This window comes from Callionymus lyra, chromosome 2 (genome assembly GCF_982586985.1).
Source record: "Callionymus lyra chromosome 2, fCalLyr1.hap1.1, whole genome shotgun sequence".
In the NCBI taxonomy this organism is placed as follows: Eukaryota; Metazoa; Chordata; class Actinopteri; order Syngnathiformes; family Callionymidae; genus Callionymus; species Callionymus lyra.
The window spans coordinates 44,854,634-44,874,700 of NC_141819.1; the positions used below are offsets into that span (position 1 = coordinate 44,854,634).

At 41.0% G+C, this 20,067-nt stretch overlaps 1 protein-coding gene across 1 annotated transcript; it reads left to right on the plus strand.

The window, feature by feature from the left end:
- Positions 1-2,976: 2,976 nt before the first annotated feature.
- On the plus strand, positions 2,977-18,989 carry ankrd24 (ankyrin repeat domain 24). Its single transcript, XM_087785459.1, has 22 exons — positions 2,977-3,023; positions 4,162-4,292; positions 5,143-5,231; positions 5,297-5,361; positions 5,429-5,486; positions 5,564-5,634; positions 5,695-5,801; positions 5,931-6,103; positions 9,120-9,142; positions 9,352-9,444; positions 9,508-9,603; positions 9,666-9,785; positions 14,512-14,641; positions 14,731-14,903; positions 15,490-15,632; positions 15,697-16,376; positions 17,072-17,382; positions 17,489-17,713; positions 17,801-17,977; positions 18,037-18,198; positions 18,650-18,715; positions 18,867-18,989. The coding sequence occupies exons 1-22, from the start codon at positions 2,988-2,990 to the stop codon at positions 18,933-18,935; spliced, it is 3,198 nt and encodes a 1,065-aa protein (XP_087641585.1). The 5' UTR covers positions 2,977-2,987; the 3' UTR covers positions 18,936-18,989.
- The last annotated feature ends 1,078 nt before the right edge of the window (positions 18,990-20,067 follow it).

Genomic DNA, 20,067 nt, shown 5'->3' on the forward strand with positions numbered 1-20,067 from the left:
TCAGCGCGTTGAGGTTCAGAGTCAGAAGAAGGTTGCGACAGACAGTAGGTTTTAAGGTATATCATTAATAATCTTGACCAAAGACAAGATACAGAGACAATCTCATTTAGCTTAAAGCTCCAAATCACGACAGCTATCTCATGACAAAATTCCATTGACCGACAGGAACCTCAAGCAGAACCTGACTGAACGGCCGTCTGCTGTGAACAGCTTTAAAACAAAAGCTTTGCAAAAGCTGCTTAACAGACACCCAACAATTGTGACCCCACCCGTCCCTGTTCATACAATTCCCAGATGAAAGTTCCAAATAACTCTCTTGCAGTAATGATCTTAGCTACAGCTTTCAGTTCACTCTGGTGGTGTTCAGCTATGATAGCCCCCCAGAGATTCAGGCAAACCTTAAATACATTAGAAAGCACATATGGAAAACATATTAACCAACTACTATTCATCTCATCTTCTATGCATCCTGAAATGCGCTTTATTTACTCAATTATTTACAAACTTGTAAATATGTTCTGATTCCCAGGAATGATGATCTTTTTTGAATACAACCACATGATCGTTCTATACTGCTATTTCACACAATTCAGAAAAAGACGTCAAGAGAGTATTGTTTTTTATAATAAAACAAACAAAATTATCTGCATCAGATCACTTCAGTAGTGGCTAAACTAGCTGCTAGGTCATCGACTTAAACACTTGCAAAGGAACGGGTTACTCAGAAAATAATCCCAAGTCGACATAAGAGTCAATGGGAAATAAGAGAATTTGAATTTTGGGAGAACGATTACTTCAAGATGTTTATAACAAGCCCCCAATCCCTGTTTGCGTTGATAACCCCATATGTTTTGTGTCTTAACAAGAAGGAGCTGTCTCGCCTGCAGTTAATACAAAACTCTGCAGCAAGAATTCTGAGCTGCTCTAGTAGAAGAACTTACATTTCTCCGATCCTAAAAACTCATTACTGGCTGCCAGTTTCTTTCAGGATCAACTTTAAAATTCTGGTTCTTACTTTCAGAGCTATTCATGGTCAGGCTCCTCCATACATCAGTGATCTGATCCAGCCTTACACCCGAGCTCGGGCTCTGAGGTCTGTGGATCAGAATCTACTGATGGTTCCTCGCACACGGTTCAGGACCAAAGGAGAGAAATCCTTCCAGGCTGTTGCTCCTAAGCTTTGGAATGATCTTCCTCTCTCTCTGCTTTTTATGGAGTCTACTGACTGCTTCAAGAAACATCTGAATATACTTTTATTTGTGCAGGCTTTTCCTTGATTTTCTGGTACTCCTTTGTTTGTCTTATGTGTCTTGGCCTTTTAAGCATGTATTGTAGCTGTATATTGTTTTGTTTGTTAAAGCGCTTTGTGACCCTTATTTAGAAAGATGCTTTACAAATAACCTTTACTTTACTTTACTATGTAAATAAAAATTAATTTTGAATGATCCATGATAGTAATGTTTAAATTAACAAATATAAAGTTGAATCTAGTTTAAATATTTTTTTCTTACCGCACAGATAAAATAACAGTTGAAAGAAAAAGTCTTCTGTGTTTATTTTTGGTCAATATTGATTGTTAATGTGTCTCTGATAAATATTTCTCAGCATTACTGGTGAGTGTTGACATTGATCGGAGCAGTAAATATGTGCGTACAACACCTTCACACATGTCGGGAATCCCGCACGTTTTTACGTTCTATTCATTCTTGATATGAATTTTGTCTTAAAATGAACATGCACACCTTTTTTGTGCGCAGGCACCTTTTTTCTTTGTACATGAGGCCCCTGGACTTTGACAGATGTTATTTAAAACCACTTCCAGAAGTTTTAAACAGTGATAGGAATCCATCTTGAAAACCCTAATCAAATATGTTTTTAAATGTTTCAAACTTTGTTGTTTGGCTCGCAATTGGTTTGCCTGAGACATCAGAAGAGACTGAATACATGATTGAACTGGGTGAGCCACTGAGGACCTCCTTGGTCCATGTATCAACCAGAAGGGTAAACCTCCAAATGCTGTTTTCTTTTAGGTTGTCTTGTTGTAGTTTCAACAAACGATACTATGAATGCTATTCATTTACACGGTTTCATATTTGAGGATATTGGCTTGATTGTAGTCACACGCTAATATATTTAAAGCATGTGTAAACAATAATTGACTCGAGGAGAAGAAATCGTAAAACATGAAGTTTTATTTTTCACAAAGCAATTATCATTATCATTTAAAACTAGCTTCTTATAAACAGTTCTCGCTCAGCGTTCACGTTCCACCCGATTTCTTTTCTTGCTTGTTTTTACCGCCCTCATTTGGTGATATAACGCGTGTACAAGAGCTGCACTCACAAGTTTAGTATACTACAAACAAAATCCAGAAGTTAAATAATAGTTTATAATCTGTTTATTCCCACCATTTTAAAAAGAATGATCAGTAACGAGGGTATTATTTATTATTATGTTAGCATGCAGGCCAAGCATCTGCAATAGAATTCCGTCCAACATGACTAAAAAATATTCCATTTACTTTTAATACGTTATAGGTAGAAAACTTCCCTAGTAGTTACGTCACAAGAACTTCGTCTTGGTAGACGTATTATACGCCTTTATAATAATTATAATAATTATCGGTTTATTAATGTATGAATGTGTCGCTATTGTGTCTGTCTGTCAGACGGTGAACCTTCCAAAGATAAACCGATATAACATTTAAAAAGGGAGTCATCATGTAAATCAGAAGTTGATGCAGCATATACTGCGTTTCTGATTGGATAGTTTGGTAAGAGGGCGGGCTCATGGGTCAGGCGCCGGTGTGTTGCTGATGGACAGACAGGCCAGAAGAAACTCTCATCCGGAGCAGACGCAGGTGAGTTACCATCTCTTTAAACACACGTCGGTTCATTATAATAGCATGTCTAATACACACAACTTTCGAGATCTGTAAAAATGTTATTTATTAACCATGTTTGGTCTTTTCAGCGTCACAGATAAGCATGAAGAGTCTTAAAGCCAAGTTTAAAAAGAACGAGGTAAGTAGAGGAACAAGGAGCTTTTTACTGAATGTAGCCTCTAGTATATGACACATGTTGCCTTGAGTGGGGGGTGGAGGGTTGAGTGTCACAGCAGCAGCAGGACAGCAGTTGTCTCCAGACTAGAAGCCGAGATCTCAGGTATCTTTTAATAATTCACTAGTATGCGTGCACACACATACACACCTGCCTGCTGTTGAGTACGTGCTAACAAGGGGGGCTTAATAACGTGGGATTGAAAAGCTTTTGTATTTAAAAGACTCGTCCTATTTCAGAAACATTGAACTATATTTTCCTAATATCATTTAAAACACTGCCATCTCTGATATTTGCCCATCATTCACTACAAATATTAGATGGATAAACAAACAGACAGATGGACTACAGTACTCTGGTATTCTGGTATTCCGAAGTTGATTATGAAATATTTTTAATTAAGTAGTAGCATGCCATTAGTGTTAAAAAATAATAAACCTGTATATTTGTGAGCTCAAATTGCTCATTGAAATGTCTAAATTCGAAGTAAATAATGAATTTAGACATGCAAGTAGTTTGGGTATGTTTGTGCTTTGTGAGAAAATCTAATGTACTTGAGTCAAAAAACAATTCATTGAAACAGATATGAGAAAATTAAACATAACTAATACTAAAAATGCATTTATGATATTTAATCCTGAAAATTAAAAAAAAAGATATTGAAAGAGATTTGAATAATCATGTAAGAATGAAAACAAAAACATCACATGTGATGAGGATATGAGGGTGCTTATCTTGGTTTTTCTTTTACAATCAGTCACGTTGGGGTGCTGTTCTTGTTCAGAGTTGCAGCAGAAGCACACATGAAGTGCACACAACATTCTTTGTTTACGTGTAATGGAACTGGTGGAGTTTTCCAACAAGCCACATCACACAAAGCTGTTTATTCGGTCCAAGAACCACAAGAAGTTTTTTTTTGTGGCTTGATAACTTGCATGACATTTTTAATGCATAAAGTTTGAATTGATTATGAATTGAATTGCTTATTATTTGCATGCATAGAAATGAGTATAAGCTGCAATATTAGCTTAGCTTATGAGTAACATTAGCACTTACTTCATCTGATAATGTGGTAAACTTGCATCCCATCTAAACCCCACAGAGTCAGGACTGGAGTAAAAGTGATGAGAGGCTTCTGCAAGCAGTGGAGCAGAATGAACCTGATAGAGTTTCCACTCTCATTCTCAAGAAAGGTCTCTGTCCAACAAAGCTGGATGCCGAGGGAAAGTCTGCGTAAGTTGAGGACTGTCCAGATTTCTGTACCTGATGATTTATGGTAAAGTAATTATTAAGAAATGAACAGGAATCTTAGTCCAATATAATGACTATTGCTGTAGTAATAAGTACTTAAAAAAAATTGGCTCCCTAGTGTTAAAATAGTGTAACTGCAATGTCATGCATAAGTTTCATTGCTGCTAATTCCCAGCCTGTAAATTTGTTTAAAAAAGTCAAAGACTCATGTATCTGATTATGTCTTTTGGAAATATAACCATCATTATAGAGAATATGAAATAATAATAATATCAATATATGATGTATTGTTATTGTTTAAAAGAGACAATCATTTAAGTAGTGACACGGCTAATCTTGGTTGGGAAAGTGATTGTAAAGGATCAATTAAAGTGGGATTGTGGAGTATGGCTAAGTTGTCAGGGAAGTATTTGCTCGGTTAAATCAGTAGTCTACTGGACTAATAATGAAGTAACAAAGTTATGATTATTATGAAGGAACTTCGGTTTATGGACAAAATATAATTGTGGAACGATAATTTAAGCCTTTCAAATTCGTTGGTTGATGGATTAGGTGAAAAGGATCACACTTGTTTTACACTTAATTCAGTTATTTTTAGTCCAACAAAGAAGGCCATGCAGGCCTTGCAGCCCACAGCTGGATTGATGACTAGATGCATGAAATAAGTGGTTAATAAAACATGAATCAAGTCCACCTTTTATACTTATTTATGAACCTGTTAGAAAGTTTCTCTACATGATACCAAACATAATCTATATGGTGGTATGACATGTTTGTAATGCATTATTCATGAGAGCTTCACAGAAATAAAATCAAGCGTGTGTTATTGCAGCTTTCATCTGTGTGTGTCGCGAGGGCGGATAGATTGTTTGGAGGTCATCATCGCTCATGGAGCCGACATCAATGCCCCAGACGAAGCTGGTACCCTTTTCAGTGAAGATTGATTGTTGTTAAACTAAATGACGTGAAACATTGTCACTCACCAGGTCTCAGTGCTCTTCATCTGGCAGCCAAACACGGTCAAATGGAATGTTTAAAGACACTTTTGCAGGTAGATAGAAGTCATGATTCAGTCAAGCACTTCAATCAATTCAAAGATGCACAAATGTTCTTGACAGGAGCGTTTATCAGTAGACTGCAGAGACACAATAGCGAGGACGCCACTCCATCATGCAGGTGACAAACAACTGCTGAGCTCATTGTGAATAAGGAATTCAAATATTTGATAGGCAGTCTGATCATTGTCTTCACAGCCATCAGCGGCTGTCTGTCCTGTACTGAGATTCTGTGGGACTTTAAAGCTGAACTAGACGTCCAGGACATGGTAGGTGAAAAAGAGCTGCATAGGTCAGAAGGTTTTATAAGTATAAATGTCCGCCTCCAGGAAGGGTGTACACCTCTTATTCTCGCTGCCCAGATGAGTAGAGTGGAGTTGTGCAACTTCCTTCTGGGTCGAGGTGCCAATGCAAATATACAGGAAAACCAGGGCAGGTGAATATAAATCCACATTCAAGGTGAAACAATTGTTTTACTCTGAAATTTATGATTCTGATTAATTTGAGTAGAAGTAGAGAAAAGTAAATCTGACAAACAATCTTTGATCATGCATTTGCTATTGAGGACTGCGTTGATGCTGGCTTGTGAGAGCGACAGCAGCGAGACGGTGGAAGTTCTCCTGAGAGGCGGAGCCAAAACAAAGCTGACTGACTCACTCGGACACACTGCTTCTGACTATGGCTGCGCAACTGGCAACAAACACATTTTAAACATGCTGAAGAATGGAGCACCACCAGGTATTACTTCCATAACTTCACCTCCCGCTAAAGTCTTGATCGATCACCTTTGCATGCTTTAAGGCAGGGGTGTCCAACTGTTCCAGAAAAGGGCAGAGAGGTTGCAGGTTTTTGTTCGAACCAGTGAAGCACACATGAGTTAATGAATCAGGTGTCGCTTAAACAAGCAACACATGACTAGAAATTAATTGATTACTGTCTTCAGATGCCTGAGTGGTTGAACTATATGTTCTTGACTGGATGGATCCAAAACATGCCCCGTCTCGGCCCTTTTCTGGACCAGTTTGACACCTGTGGTTTAGGCTGACTTAGCATTTTATCATGTTTTGAAAAGCTTTATTCTGTTAATATAATTTTAGTCTTCTATTGAAAATGTTGTGTTTACTGAGGCAGGAAATCCAAGTGAGAAAGGACTTTTGAAAACCATTTAAAAAGTAAAAATATATATAATCATAATAATTAAAGACAACAGAACTCAGAAATATATATATATATTTTTTAAATCATAATGACTCTTATAGAAGAGAGTGCCAGAGAAGTTTTACAAATATTGTACATACCATATACAGACATGAGATTATCTGGTATCACTGTAGGGATGTATGCTCTTAGGATCCACAGCTGGTCTGTGAAATTAGCCGATTGCAAATCAACCGTGGAGCCAGAGAGCAGGCAAGACCTGTGCTGTGTCTCAAATCGCATACTAATCTTAGTATGCTAGAAGTTAGTATGCATCAGTTTAGTATGCATACTAACTAGTACGCAAATTCTCCGCAGAAAGTATGTCTCAAATCAAACCCTGAAGCTACACACTAACCGGAAATCACATGACAGCTTCTTCTTCTACTTCTATTTAACGATGTTTCAAGCAGCTGTTTGAACGCTATCGCCGACACCTGCTGGCAGCACGTATTGCAACTTTGGAAAAAGAAATAAAGAAAAAATATGAGAATCTAAATAATCGCGAGATATTTAAGCTGGTATCAGCAGCGAAGACGTGTTTATCCTCCTACTGCTGCTGAAAATACACATTTAAGTATATGCATATATATGCATTTATATATGACGTAACTTCCGTTTGAAACGTCACTAAAATGGCGGCTGTTTAGTATGGTTAGTGTCCATCGAACCATGCTAGTTTTGTGGGCGTGTTAGTATGCCAATTTAGTATGCATGGCGCACTAAATTTCGCATACTAAGAATTGAGACACACTAACGTACTAAAAATACTAACTTTTAGTACGCTAGTATGCGATTTGACACACAGCTCTGGCTAGGGAAGCCAAGAATAGGAAACAACCCACAAAATAAAACAACGTGAAACAAGTTTTGTTAACCAAATTTATCTGACTCAGTCAAATGTTGAAGTCTTACTCTTCAAGGTGCAATAATTTACTCATGACAATGTTTTTAAGTTATTCCTTCATAAAACTCTCCCCCGTCTGAAATCTCTGCAAATGAGAGTTTACAAGAGCCCATTCTTTTTTAAGAACGGTCATCACTCCTCCTGCAACCAGCTGTAACCACAACCTGCTTAGCTTATATAAAACTTATTTTACTTGATTTGACCAACCACAGCAGAGTAATCACAATGTCATTAAATCTTTCTCAACATACATCTTGCTGGGTGCCAGGTATATTCAAGAATCATATGTTATATATTGCCAATACTTTACTGCCACAGCGCCCCATCTTTTTCTCTTTTCTCCATACCAAAATGGAAGGTTTAACTTCAAGTAGAATTAATTAATCAATCAATATACTTTATTGATCTCCATAGAAAAATCTCCCAGAGAAATTCAACATGTGGTGCAGTGGAAAAATGCAAGACAAACACCGGGGCAGCTAGTCCAGAGTCTTGACCCACATGAGGGAGGTGGGGCTGGTGGAGAAAAAACGGGCATCTCTGCTCTGTTCCTGAAGGAGTGCAGGGATACAGAAAAAACACACCTCGACAGAGAAGCACAAACACAGACAGAGATAAAACAACATAGGCGCTGAGTTGCAGGAGCACAAGTCTATGAACTACCTTGTCATTGTCCCAGTCTCTGCCTGCAGGTGAAACGCAGCCTTAGGAGCTGGTCCAGAGAGGTATATAGAGTCCGTGGGAGGGTCCAGGGGGGGGGGGGGGTCTCCAAGGCCAGTCTGGGGGAGTTCGGATTGAGATAAGACTTTGTTTGGGAACAGGCTGGAATTTGCCACAGACTTGAGTCTTTTCAGTGGCCTCTCTGTCAATTTAAAATGGCCGAATTATGCTTCAAGTCGAGCGGACATTCTCTCCAAGATGGTACCTGATGAGCGGACCATGTCATGAACCACAGCCAGACGACCACTCTGAGCGAGAATGGTGTCCAGTTTCCGTCAGCACTTCAGTCAGAGTCACATCCACACGATGCTGTACGGCATTCAAGATTCCAATCACTTCGCGATCCACCAGATATCCACCAGCTCCAATGAGCAGAAATCCAGTTATCATAAATCCAAATAGGTAGATGTCTTCCATGTCCTCCATGGAAAGAACCTACAGACACAAGATCTTCCGCTTACCCCAGTCATTCATCATGTATCCAGCCATGTGCGTTTCCTTAGGACATGTGGGCTCAACCTTTTTTAAGTTGAAAGAATTGTATCCATTGCACTGAGAGACCAGTTGACCAGATCCATAGTTGATTTATATGTAGGAAGAAATGTTGAGTAAGTCTCTGATAGATAAGACAGGACAAGTGCAGTGGGGAGAGTTTAGGGCAGGAGGGAAAGAAAAAGCGACCGCCTCTGTCGAGAGCTAAAGCAGAAGAGAGAACCAGTTGAAAGAACTCAAATATATATAATTCCTTCTGCAAAGGAAGTTCGGCCGTTTTAAAAGTCTTTCAATTCGATCAGGAAGTACCTTTTTATAAGTTTTCCTTGTCATGTGATCCAACCTAAACTCTTACAAATTTTTGAAAACTGAAGCTGGATTATGCGTTTTCATGTCATATTTGTGTCTCATATTTGTCTGTGCCTCCATCACACGTAGCCTCAGAGAACCCAGATGAGGAGGTAATGATTAAGAACGTGTTTCACTTTTACTATCCGCTGTTCATAGTCCACTTTAGCTGCTTTTATTGTGTGTGAGCTCATTGTTTGTGGCTCAGATGTGGTGGCTAGCTTTGGTTGCGGTGATTCTACCTTTCCCGGTTGATGTATTTGTTTTGTTTTTGCTTGGGTTGTGCCTGACTCGTGCTCGTCTGAACAATCCCCTCTCACAGAGTGTCAAAGTCCCCTCAAGCACCTCGTCAGTGCAAGGGGGGTCTTCACCTCGCAAACGAAAAGCTCCACCTCCACCTCGCTCTCTTCTACAGGTACTATATATTAGCTTTTTATTCTTTATGAAGGTCTACATTTCACATTTACCTTCTCTCCAGGGTTTACCACCCACCCCTCTGCTTCGCAGTCCTGCTCCTCCACACCAGTCTCCTGAGCCCCTGACCCGTTCTCCTTCCCCACAGCCTCCCCCTCAGGTTAGACTCTTTTATTTATTTTTTTCCTATTTGAACATAATGGTTTGGGTTTCCTGTCTCAGATGGAGGATGAGGAAGTGTTCGAGGAGATTCGGAAGCTGCGTTTTGAAAGGGGGCGACTTCTACAAAAGATTAAAGGATTGGAGCAGCAACAGCATAGCGCCACTGCTGCCTTGGAGGAGGTACTGCATTTAACCTGAAAACCAAGGCTGACCTAAAAATCTGGGGCTAAATTTCGCAACCCAACAAGAGCTTGAGAAAAATGGCTTAAAAATGAAGTACACTTGTGATGTCCGTATAACGACCCACAAAGATCAAAGTGTTTTGTGAGTCAACTCACTGGTTACTTGCAAGATTTTTCTTGCTTGCATCCATCTGATATCTTAAAAAAATAAAAGTATATTCAGATTTCCAGGCCCATGGATGACATTTTATTTAGGGGGCAAATTACAGAACATCACTTAATTTCAAGCGAAGGCATCGTGTAAATGTAAATTCAATTGCATAAAAACTGGTGTTTCTCAAGTGTCCATTTCTGCCCAATTCTGTTTTATCTTATAAGACACTATCAGCTAGTGTTGGGCAAGTAATTAAATTAACATATTACTGTAATGTATAACTTTTTGCTGTAACACGGAAGTTTAAGGTATTAGAAAAATATGGTAATATAATAATATATTACTAGGTAAAAACCAGTAGCCTAGTTTTCATTTTAAATAAAGTTTGATATTATTTGAATGAAGTGAAATAAAGTTTCATTTCATACTAATTAGCGACACAAAATGCACTAAGGAGGAAAAAAGACCTGCGAATGTTAACTTCCTGTAAGGCCTGTAAATGATTAAGGGGTGGTCATACATTAAATAATATTGCTACTGAGATTGAGCACTTTCTCCAAGGAGGAGGAGTTTGAAGAGGAGGGATAAGTATTATTATTATTATCTGTGAAGGAAAAAAGGGAAATGTAAATGTAAAAATGTAAATGTCTTGGTGGGTGGTAAGTGGGTCATATAAAATAGTGTAAAGCCTTGCAATTTAAATACATTAATATTGTAATATAACATATTACTTTGAAATGGGAGAAATAAGAAATAAATAATAGACCATTACCATTTTGAAGTAACTTGCCCAACACTGGACATCAGCAACTATTCTCATATTATGCTGATATATATGAATATATGTCCAAGCATCACCGATCTACGATCGCGATGATCTTTTCAACATCAGTCTATGGAGGAGTTTGACACTTGCAACAGTTACCAACGTCCCACGAGTATGTTTCCTCCCCCACTTCCCATCGACACGATCTCTGAGGTACCGGGCGATTTCAACAAGAGATCGAGGAGATCTGGGGTTCAGGTCAGGATGAGACGCGCAGTTGCCATCGCTCGCCGGAACTCCGATGTCATTGGGCATTTTCGATGTTTGATCAACATTCCTCTCATTGAAGAGTGTGACGACATGTCAGCGCTGCCGCCTCAACATGTGGTGGTCAGATCGTTCAATTTCCTCTTTTTAACCTGGCTTTTACAACAGAGCTTTAGTGAGTGACAGCTGTCACCCACATGACCGCTGCTGTTCTCTTCAGCTCCGCTGATGAAGCCGATGACTGAGTGTCATCAGCTCTGCACGTGGCTCTTTTGAATGCTCACTCCATTACAAATAAATCCTTTTCTCTGAATGATCTTTTCACAAGAGAAAAGTTGGATTTATTTTGTCTGTCTGAGACTGAGGCAGAGAGAGATAGAGTTTATTCATCTAAATGAACTCTGTCCACTAGGGAGCGCTGTCTTGGGGAAGCCTCGCCTCTCTGGTAGTGGGGGAGGTCTTGCTACTGTATATAGAGAGAGTTGTTCTTGCAATGTTATACAGACACAGGAAATCACTTATTTTGAGTCTCAGATGATCTTGGTTGGTTCTACAAGACCTTTCCACCTTGTGTGGAACCCCTGCTGTTACTGTTACTGTCTCCTTCTCGTGGTCTTCCCTCAGTGCTGTATCTCGGTTGATATTTCGGCACTGTTGAGCAAGATCTCTTGCTCGTCCGACGTCCTTTCTTGTAGGCCCCTGGGTAACCAAAATGGTAAACCTCTCCCTTTCCACAGGGGTTTTTCCCTTTTCCCATTTTAACATGCCATTGTGGAACCTTTGCTCAAAAAGCCTGGCTTATACCCGACTGACCTCAGTAATTTCAGGCCTATTTCTAAGCTCCCTTTCTTGTCCAAGATCTTGGAGAAGGTGGTTTCTGAGCAGCTGTCATTGTCATTGGATCAGAGCGACATCCATGAGAAGGTTCAGTCTGGCTTCAGCAAACATCACTCTATGGAGACAGCCTTACTGAAAGTGTCCAGTGACATCATGATGTCGGCTGATTCGGGTCAACACACTGTTCTAGTTCTCTTGGATCTGTTGTCAGCCTTTGACACAGTTGATCACCAGATCCTGCTGAGAAGACTGAGGTCTGTGTTACAGTGGTTCTCGTCATACCTTTCTGGGCGCAGTTTCAGTGTATCTGCCGACCAAATGAGGTATGAATCGTCAGATCTATTGAGTCCCTCAAGGTTCTGTTCTGGGTCCTTCATTGTTTTTGCTGTACTTGATTAACCTGGGTAAAATCATCCAGAGATTTCCTGATGTTTCTTACCACATTTTAGCTGATGACATCCAGCTCTACTGCTCATTTGATCCAACTGAGCCCCAGAGGCTGAACAGTTGAGTCAATTGTTTGCTAAAAATCAAACAATGGCTGAGTGAAAGCACTTTGCAACTAAATGTGGACAAAACTGAAGCTCTGGTTATTGCTCCTGATGATAAGGTTCCAGGGTTTAGTCAGTACTTGGGTGACTTAGGTCAGTCTGTCAAACTGAGCCTGAGAAACCTGGGTCTTGTATTTGACAAAGACATGTCTCTTGTTCAACACTGCAGAAAACTGACCAGAAACTGTTTTCTTCAACTGAGAAACATCTCTAAACTTTGGAAAATGTTGTCACGGCATGATTTGGAGCTTCTAATCCATGCGTTTGTGTCTTCTTGTCTGGAGCTGTCTCACCTGCAGTTGATTGAGAACTCTGCAGCGAGAATTCTGACCCACTCTAGTAGAAGAACTCACATTTCTCCGATCCTTAAAACTCTTCACTGGCTTCCAGTTTATTTCAGGATCAAATTCTGGTTCTTACTTTCAGAGCTATTCATGGTCAGGCTCCTCCTTACATCAGTGATCTGATCTAGCCTTACACCCCAGCTCGGGCTCTGAGGTCCGATGGTTCCTCGCACATGGTTCAGGACCAGAGGAGAGAAATCCTTCCAGACTGTTGGTCCTAAGCTTTGGAACTAACTCCTTCAAGAAACATCTCAAAACATATTAATTTGTGCAGGCTTTTCCCTGATTTTCTGAGACTCCTGTGTTGTTCTCGATGTTGTCTTGAGCTTTTAAGTATTTATTTTATTGGGTATTGTTTTGATTGTTAAAGCACTTTGTGACCCTGGTCTAGAAAAGCGCTTTACAAATATTAATCAGAATCAGAATCAGAAATCCTTTATTTGTCCCGCGAGGGGAAATTCGGTTTAAACAACAGTAAGAGCAATATACCACAAATAAAACACCCAGAAATAAAATAATAAAATGAAAAAAATCTAAATAGAATAGAATAGACATGCAGAGTCTGCACTATATTATATATACACAACATATTTACAAAAATAACAAGAAGAAAGGTGCTGTTAAATATTTATCTGGCTGTGTTCTTGTTGTGGGGTCTGATGGCAGCAGGGAGGAAGGACCTACAGTACCTCTCCCTCACACACCTGGGATGGAGCATCCTATCACTGATGGAGCTCCTCAATGCCCTCAGTGTGTGCTGGAGAGGGTGAGATAAGTTCTTCCTCATGGAGGCCAGCTTGCTCTGTATCCTCCTCCCAGACACTTCCTCCACAGGATCCAGGGGGCGCCCTAGGACGTAACCGGCCTTCTTAATAAGGCTGTCCAGTTTAGCCCTATCCTTTGCTGTCATGCTGCTCCCCCAGCAGACCACACCGTTGAAGATGGCAGAGGCCACTACTGAGTCATAGAATGACTTCAGGAGTGGCCCCTGGACACCAAACGACCTCAACCTCCGGAGCAGGTAGAGTCTACTCTGCCCTTTTTTATAAAGAGCAGCAGTGTTATCCACCCAGTCCAGGCGGTTGTTGAGGTGAACACCTAGGAACGTGTAAGACGTGACAATCTCAATGTCCTGTCCCCGGATGTTCAGTGGTGAGGGGGAGATGGAGGGACACCGCCGGAAATCCACAATCAACTCCTTAGTTTTGCTGGAGTTGATCTGGAGGTGGTTTTCCAGGCACCAGTCAACAAAGTCCTGGACAAGTCCCCGGTACGACCCGTCATCCCCGTCCTTAATGAGGCCGACGATGGCGGAGTCGTCCGAGAACTTTTGCAGGTGACTGGTGGGAGACAGGTGTTGGAAGTCTGCAGTGTACAGTGAAAAGAGGAACGGTGCCAACACTGTAGCCTACGAGAGTCACAGACGCTCTTGTGAAACAAAATCACATCAGCCTGTTAAATCAAACTGAACTGCAGGTTCGAATGAAGGCACAACGAAAAACAGTTTCCCTTATGTGATCACGTGATCGGAGATCTATCCTCAGTCTACCGACTCCTTCATGAAACATCTTATGACACTTTTATTCATGCAGGCTTTTCCTTGATTTTGTCAGACTCCTGTGTTGGTCTCGGTTTTGTCTTAACCTTTTAAGCATCTATTTTATTGGGTATTGTTTTGATTGTTTAAGTACTTTGTGGCCCTGGTCTAGAAAAGCGTTCTACAAATATTACTTACTGAAACCCCTCACGTCACTTGATTCTTCCTTCTACGTAGTTTTGACGGCTTCTCTCTGTCCAATGTCTAGTTAGCTCAACTGAAGCGCTGCCTAGAGCAGGCAGAAGCAGAGCGTGACAAACTGCTGGAGGAGCTGAAGGTTTACAACTGTGTAGGAGCGAGTGACTCGGAGGACTTGGATGAGATGTTGGACTTCCCAGGTATGTTGGTAGAATCAGGTGTTTAAGACCAAAGACCTTGGAACCTGGACCATGTCAGGATTTTTGTCTTAACTGAACATTCCTTCTAGAAAAGCTCCTCTCCAAACACTCCAGATGCTCTCCGGTTCAAGACGAATCCTCATCTCATGAAGAGTCAGCAAGTTCATCTCCAGCTCCTCAAAACTCTGCAACTGAGGCCGCGCTCCACAAAAAGATAGACGAGCTCCTTTCACAGAACTCAGAACTTGTTCTGAAAGTGCAGGTAATGTCGAGCTCAAGTTCAACGTAAATGTCGACCTACATAGAATCATTCCATGGAACTACAAGTCCTGAATGTGTTATTAGAAACAATGTTTTTTTCATATAATTGCTGTGTTAAGAGCAAGGACAATTTCACCTTAGAATGACTGCAGCTAGCACTGTTAGCCATTAGCTAAAATAAAATGTCCTATACTTTTTACTGCAATTAAAAAATGATTACGTGTTATGGATGGTAGTTTAAGTATAACTATCTATCCACAAGAATGAGGGATGTGCCTTTTTAAATGTTACATGGTCAGGTGAAAAACTGTAGGACAGGCATACAATGTAATGTTTAAATAAGACAATGTTTATGAAAAAAAAAAAAAAAATTAAAATGCATGTTTAGAAATAATTATATCTTAAAATGTATGTAAAGGCAGGCTTGGAGAAATTGTCCATGTTCTCTATAAAATTAGGAAAGAGTTTCAATCTATATTTACATGTGAGAGAGCACATGAAACAGCTTCTAGTTGATAGAATGATCCAAAACCAGCAGGACAGTATTGTAATGTAGAGCGCTCACTGAGCGTTCGGCATCTGCACAGATGCTGGAGATGTTTGAGAAGGACGACACAGACATGCAGACCTTCAGTCCAGACTCTGTTCCTGTGGCTCAGTATGAGACCATCAGGCAGGAGTTGGAGACTCTACAGGAACGATTCTCTCAGATGAAGACCGATGAAGCGAGGTTCATATTTTGGACATCAATTGTGGATATTTGTGTTTTACAAAAACTTGACGTGCCTCTGCAGGGGTGAGGAGAAGTCGGGGGAGCGAGACGGTGAGCATGTCCTGAGGGAAAAAGTGCTTCAGGAACAGTTGGCCTCTACCCAGACTGAGCTGGAGCAAGTGAGGGAGCAAATGCGTCTGGGTGTGCTCTCTGTGGAGTGTGGTGAGGCGGATTCTTTTCTGACAGGTGTCGGGTCTGGCTCCACGAGCCATAACCAGGAGGCCCTGCAACTGAGCGCACGGGTGGCAGAGCTGGAGGTGGAGCTTGCCAAGAGATCGGACATAATCAGACAGCTGATGCAGAGAGTAGAGGAACTGCAGGCGTCACAGAAAGGAGAAGTAGTGGAGAATTCACTAACTATGACGAGTCATAGCGAAAAGGTGGCAGATCTAGAGTCAGTCCTGGCTGAATGCAAAGAAGGAGTCCCATCAGATGGAGATCAGGTCAAGAGGCTTCAGGAGCGTGTGCGGGAGCTGGAGGACGAGCTGAGGAGGCGGGTGCCCCGGTCAGACCTGGAGGAGGTGCAGGTGACCTTGGCTATGCAATGTGAGCAGCTGGCCAGGGAGAGGTCAGAGGTCGCCAGGAGACTCAACGACGCTCTCCTCGAGCTAGAGAGACTTCGGCCTCCTCTGCAAGGTGTTGATGAAGATGAGGAGGAAGAAACAGAGCACTCAGAGAACTCAGAGCCTTGTGTTGCATCAGGTAAGTGTGTGTTTGTATCTTTGTTTATTTGTATTTGTGTGTGCCAATGTATGTGTGTGTGCACAACAAGAGAGTCTTGTATTTTAAAGCACTGTATTTAGAACCAGGGCTATTACCAGATAACACAGAGCAGGACAGTCAGGTAAAGAATGGAAGTGCTTTGGTATCAAGTGTGGAAAGAAATGGATGTCAAATGATATGGAGAGGAAAGGGACATGTTCCACGAGCAAATCGGAGACGGAAGTAAAAAGAAAAGAGGGAGAGAACAAGTGTGGTTGGATGATGAGGTTAGATGGGGGTGGAGGAAGCTGTGGCAACATGAGAGAGAATGATTCTTTATTATTATTATTATCCAATTTTTAAATGTCATTGCCCCTTAGTCTAGACCCTTTGGTTTCTTCTAATGAAGCTTTAATTGAAAAAAATGTTGTTTCTTTGTGTAAAATTACTCAAAATCTTATGCTATTATTACCCCTTCTAGGGAGAGTTTGTTGTTGGTAACTACTCAATTATTTGATATACTTGAGTATAGAGTATTTTAGTAAGATTTTTAAGGATTTGTCACAAGCATGTATGGCTTCTAACTTCTGCTGCTGATGCACTCAGCAGTGTTCAGAACTAGTCAAACTATATAAATCCCAGTACTTTATACTAAAATTGATGGTGGAATGATGGTTTCTTCTCACGTCTGTCAGATAGACGCACCTTGGCGGCTCTCAGGGCAGAGCTGGAGGCGGCCAGACAGGAAGCAGCTCAGGCTCTGGACTGTGTGTGTGCAGAGCGGGAAGGCCGAGCTCAGGACGCGCTGGAGCTAAAAGATGCAGTTCCTCTTTTTAAACATAATGAGTGGCTGTCTGCCGTGTCGGAGAAGCTGGCTCAGACTCTACAGCAGCTCCAACAGGAGAAGACCCTCCGAGGTCAGGCAGAGGAGGAGGCAGCCAGACTGGCGAGCAAATTACGGACCATGAATGAAGCTGTGTCCAGAGAGGAGCACCTGAAGATGAAGGCGAGGGCCTGCAGAGATGATCATGAACACGTGAAATCATTTTGACATGCTAAGTTAATGATGTGTTGATTTAAGTGTCTAATGTAGCCATGATTATATTATGCAGGAGGAGCTGCAGTGCTCCCTGCTGGCCAATGAGAAAAGTACAGCAGCAGCTGAGGACGCTGTGGCAGTGAAAGAGTCTGAGCTGAGGGAGCTCAAAGCTGCAGAAAAAGGACTGATCTCAAAAGAAGACCATGAAGCTCTGCGTCTCTCCATGCAGGGGGAGATCAATGCCATGGCAGCGCGACTCAACGACTTAACACGCAAGCACGAGAAGACGTGCACAGAGGTGTGTCATCTCAGCTCAAGAGTTGAGCTTTCAACACACAAAGAAACTAATTTTCCATCAAATGTGCACGTCTATGATGTTGTACAGGTGTTCCAGGTACAGAGGGAGGCGCTGTTTCACAAGAGTGAGCGACAGGTAGCAGAGTCTGAGCTGGTCGCTGTGAAGCAGCAGTTATCCGAGCTCCAGAGTCAGTGCAGGCACATCCAGGAGCTTCACAATGACGTACAGGAGTCTCAGGGTCTAGTCAAGGAGAAGGACCGAAAGGTGACATATCACCTTCACCCCTGTGACATAAAGATAGTTACCTTCTGCTGTTGCGTTAGATAACAGAGCTCTCCAAGGAGGTGTTTCGGCTGAAGGAGGCACTTGGAGCCCTGTCGCCACCATTGGGAATCTCCTCAACCTCCCCATCAGGCTTCATCGGAAACCCTGGACAGCAGGTGGCACTGCAAAACAGGATCGCCATTCTCAACCAGCAGCTACAGGTTGGTGCAGACATGGTCAAACTGCCAACAATAGTAATTATGTTTCTAAAATAACTCCATTTTGTGTTATTTATTCATTAATGTTTAAAATAATTTTCCTTTCCCTTTCCTTTCCCATTTTTAACATTGAATAAAACATGAAAGGTTTTGGGTGTAAAAAATGATGATAACGGTGTCAGAGCTAAAATAAGGGGACCCATCTGGCTGGTTAGGTTCTAAAGGTCATATTGGTTTCACAAATCACTCTGTAAAAAAGTGGAGAGTCCTAAGGTGCATACCAGTCTATTAACTAGTAGGTTGTGTGACCACTGAGGACATTAGGAAAGTCTCACATCACAAGGTCGGAGTGGATATTGGATCGCATCTGAGAGTGGCGTTTATTGAAAGCCATAAAGTGTTTCATCAGTAATTATATTGAATTAACTTTCCTGTGTTTTGGCCTACTTTTCAGGAATGGGAACGAAAGCACAGACAAGTGGTGACAGTTTACAGGTCCCACCTACTGGCTGCTGTGCAGGTCAGTTCTTCAATAAAATGTCATAATTTACAATAATGAAGAGATTTGTTTAATGAATCAGAACATTAATTTAGGACTTTATTTTCATCTCTTATGGCCACATTTTATGATGAACTTTGAAAAAAATGGTTTGGTGTGTGCTGCTCTGCAGGGTCGCATGGACCAGGAGGTGCAGGGTCTGCTGCTTCAGATCCTGAGGATGACACAGCAGGAAGAGTAATATCTACTGATTCAATCTAATCATGTGATTACTGCATGTTGATATCAAAAAGCCTGTTTGATGAAGATGTAAACTAATGGGAATTTTTTCTTTTATAATAAAAGCTACTTTGGTCACTAAGTGGTCACTTTTGTATTCTATTTCGGTCGAGGCCACAATTGCTGCTTCTATTTCTGTCGAGAGCGAGGTCTTGGCAACTAGAGGTAGAACACAATTGCAGAGACTCAATTTCTGGATGAAAGAAATCTGAGTGTGGAACAGCTAAGACTCCATAAGTTTAAAACCCAAAATAATGAGTAAGATTTGAGTTGATTTGATTTTTTATTTAAGTCAATCTTAAAAGGAAAAACTTACACACCTGAGAAATAAAAGAAAACACTCTGCCCCCACAAACAACAGTTGCTCGTTTGTGCATCCATGATGGTTTTAGCAGATGTTAACAAAACAAGATAAAAGGCCTAAAAATAAAGACAATTGATTTATTTACATTTGATTTTCTTGACATGAGGAACATATTTAAAGGGCAACTAATTTGTTGATTCAAGTCTCTCTTAAATTGATCAAGGTTTGTCACAATTCACTATCAATCATGGAAGTCTCCACCTCCACGTTGTCCTCCTTGTTGTATAAACAAAGAGGGCGTGATTACAGCTGGCTGCAGGAGTGGAGTCTAATATTAGTTTATAAAGTTATAACAAAGGATTTTGCATTTTGGAGAGGAAACTTCAACATTTAAAACATGTGAGTAAGTCAGGAGAGTTAGGTTTCCACTTTAGTTGCCCTTTAAGTTTCCCACAAATCAAAGAGCAGCTTACATCACTGAGCTTAGTCGTTTGTTGGCATCATAACAAGAGTTATTTACATGTTTAGAATACACAAATACTCCCCTTAAGGCACTGAAGTGGGAAGAGCTGACGTCACAAGCATTATTGACTCTAGTGTTGTCAGATTTTAAACGAAAAATGTTCTCCATTGTGCACCACATAAACCAACCCAGCAGCGCCCTCTTGTGACAGTCTAAATATCGCTTATTATTTGTGTAACTTTATGTTTTACTCATTGTCACTAGTCAAGAGTCACATGCTAATGTTATTTCAGAGAAGATCAGTTGTCTTTTTTTTAACTGGAACAC

Bases quoted from the DNA above. Each gene is read 5' to 3' on its own strand.
- ankrd24 (XM_087785459.1), top strand. From the start codon at position 2,988: ATGAAGAGTCTTAAAGCCAAGTTTAAAAAGAACGAG. The intron at 5,802-5,930 runs GTGAATATAAAT...TTTGCTATTGAG, and splicing joins ATACAGGAAAACCAGGGCAG to GACTGCGTTGATGCTGGCTT. The intron at 9,604-9,665 runs GTTAGACTCTTT...TTCCTGTCTCAG, and splicing joins CCCCACAGCCTCCCCCTCAG to ATGGAGGATGAGGAAGTGTT.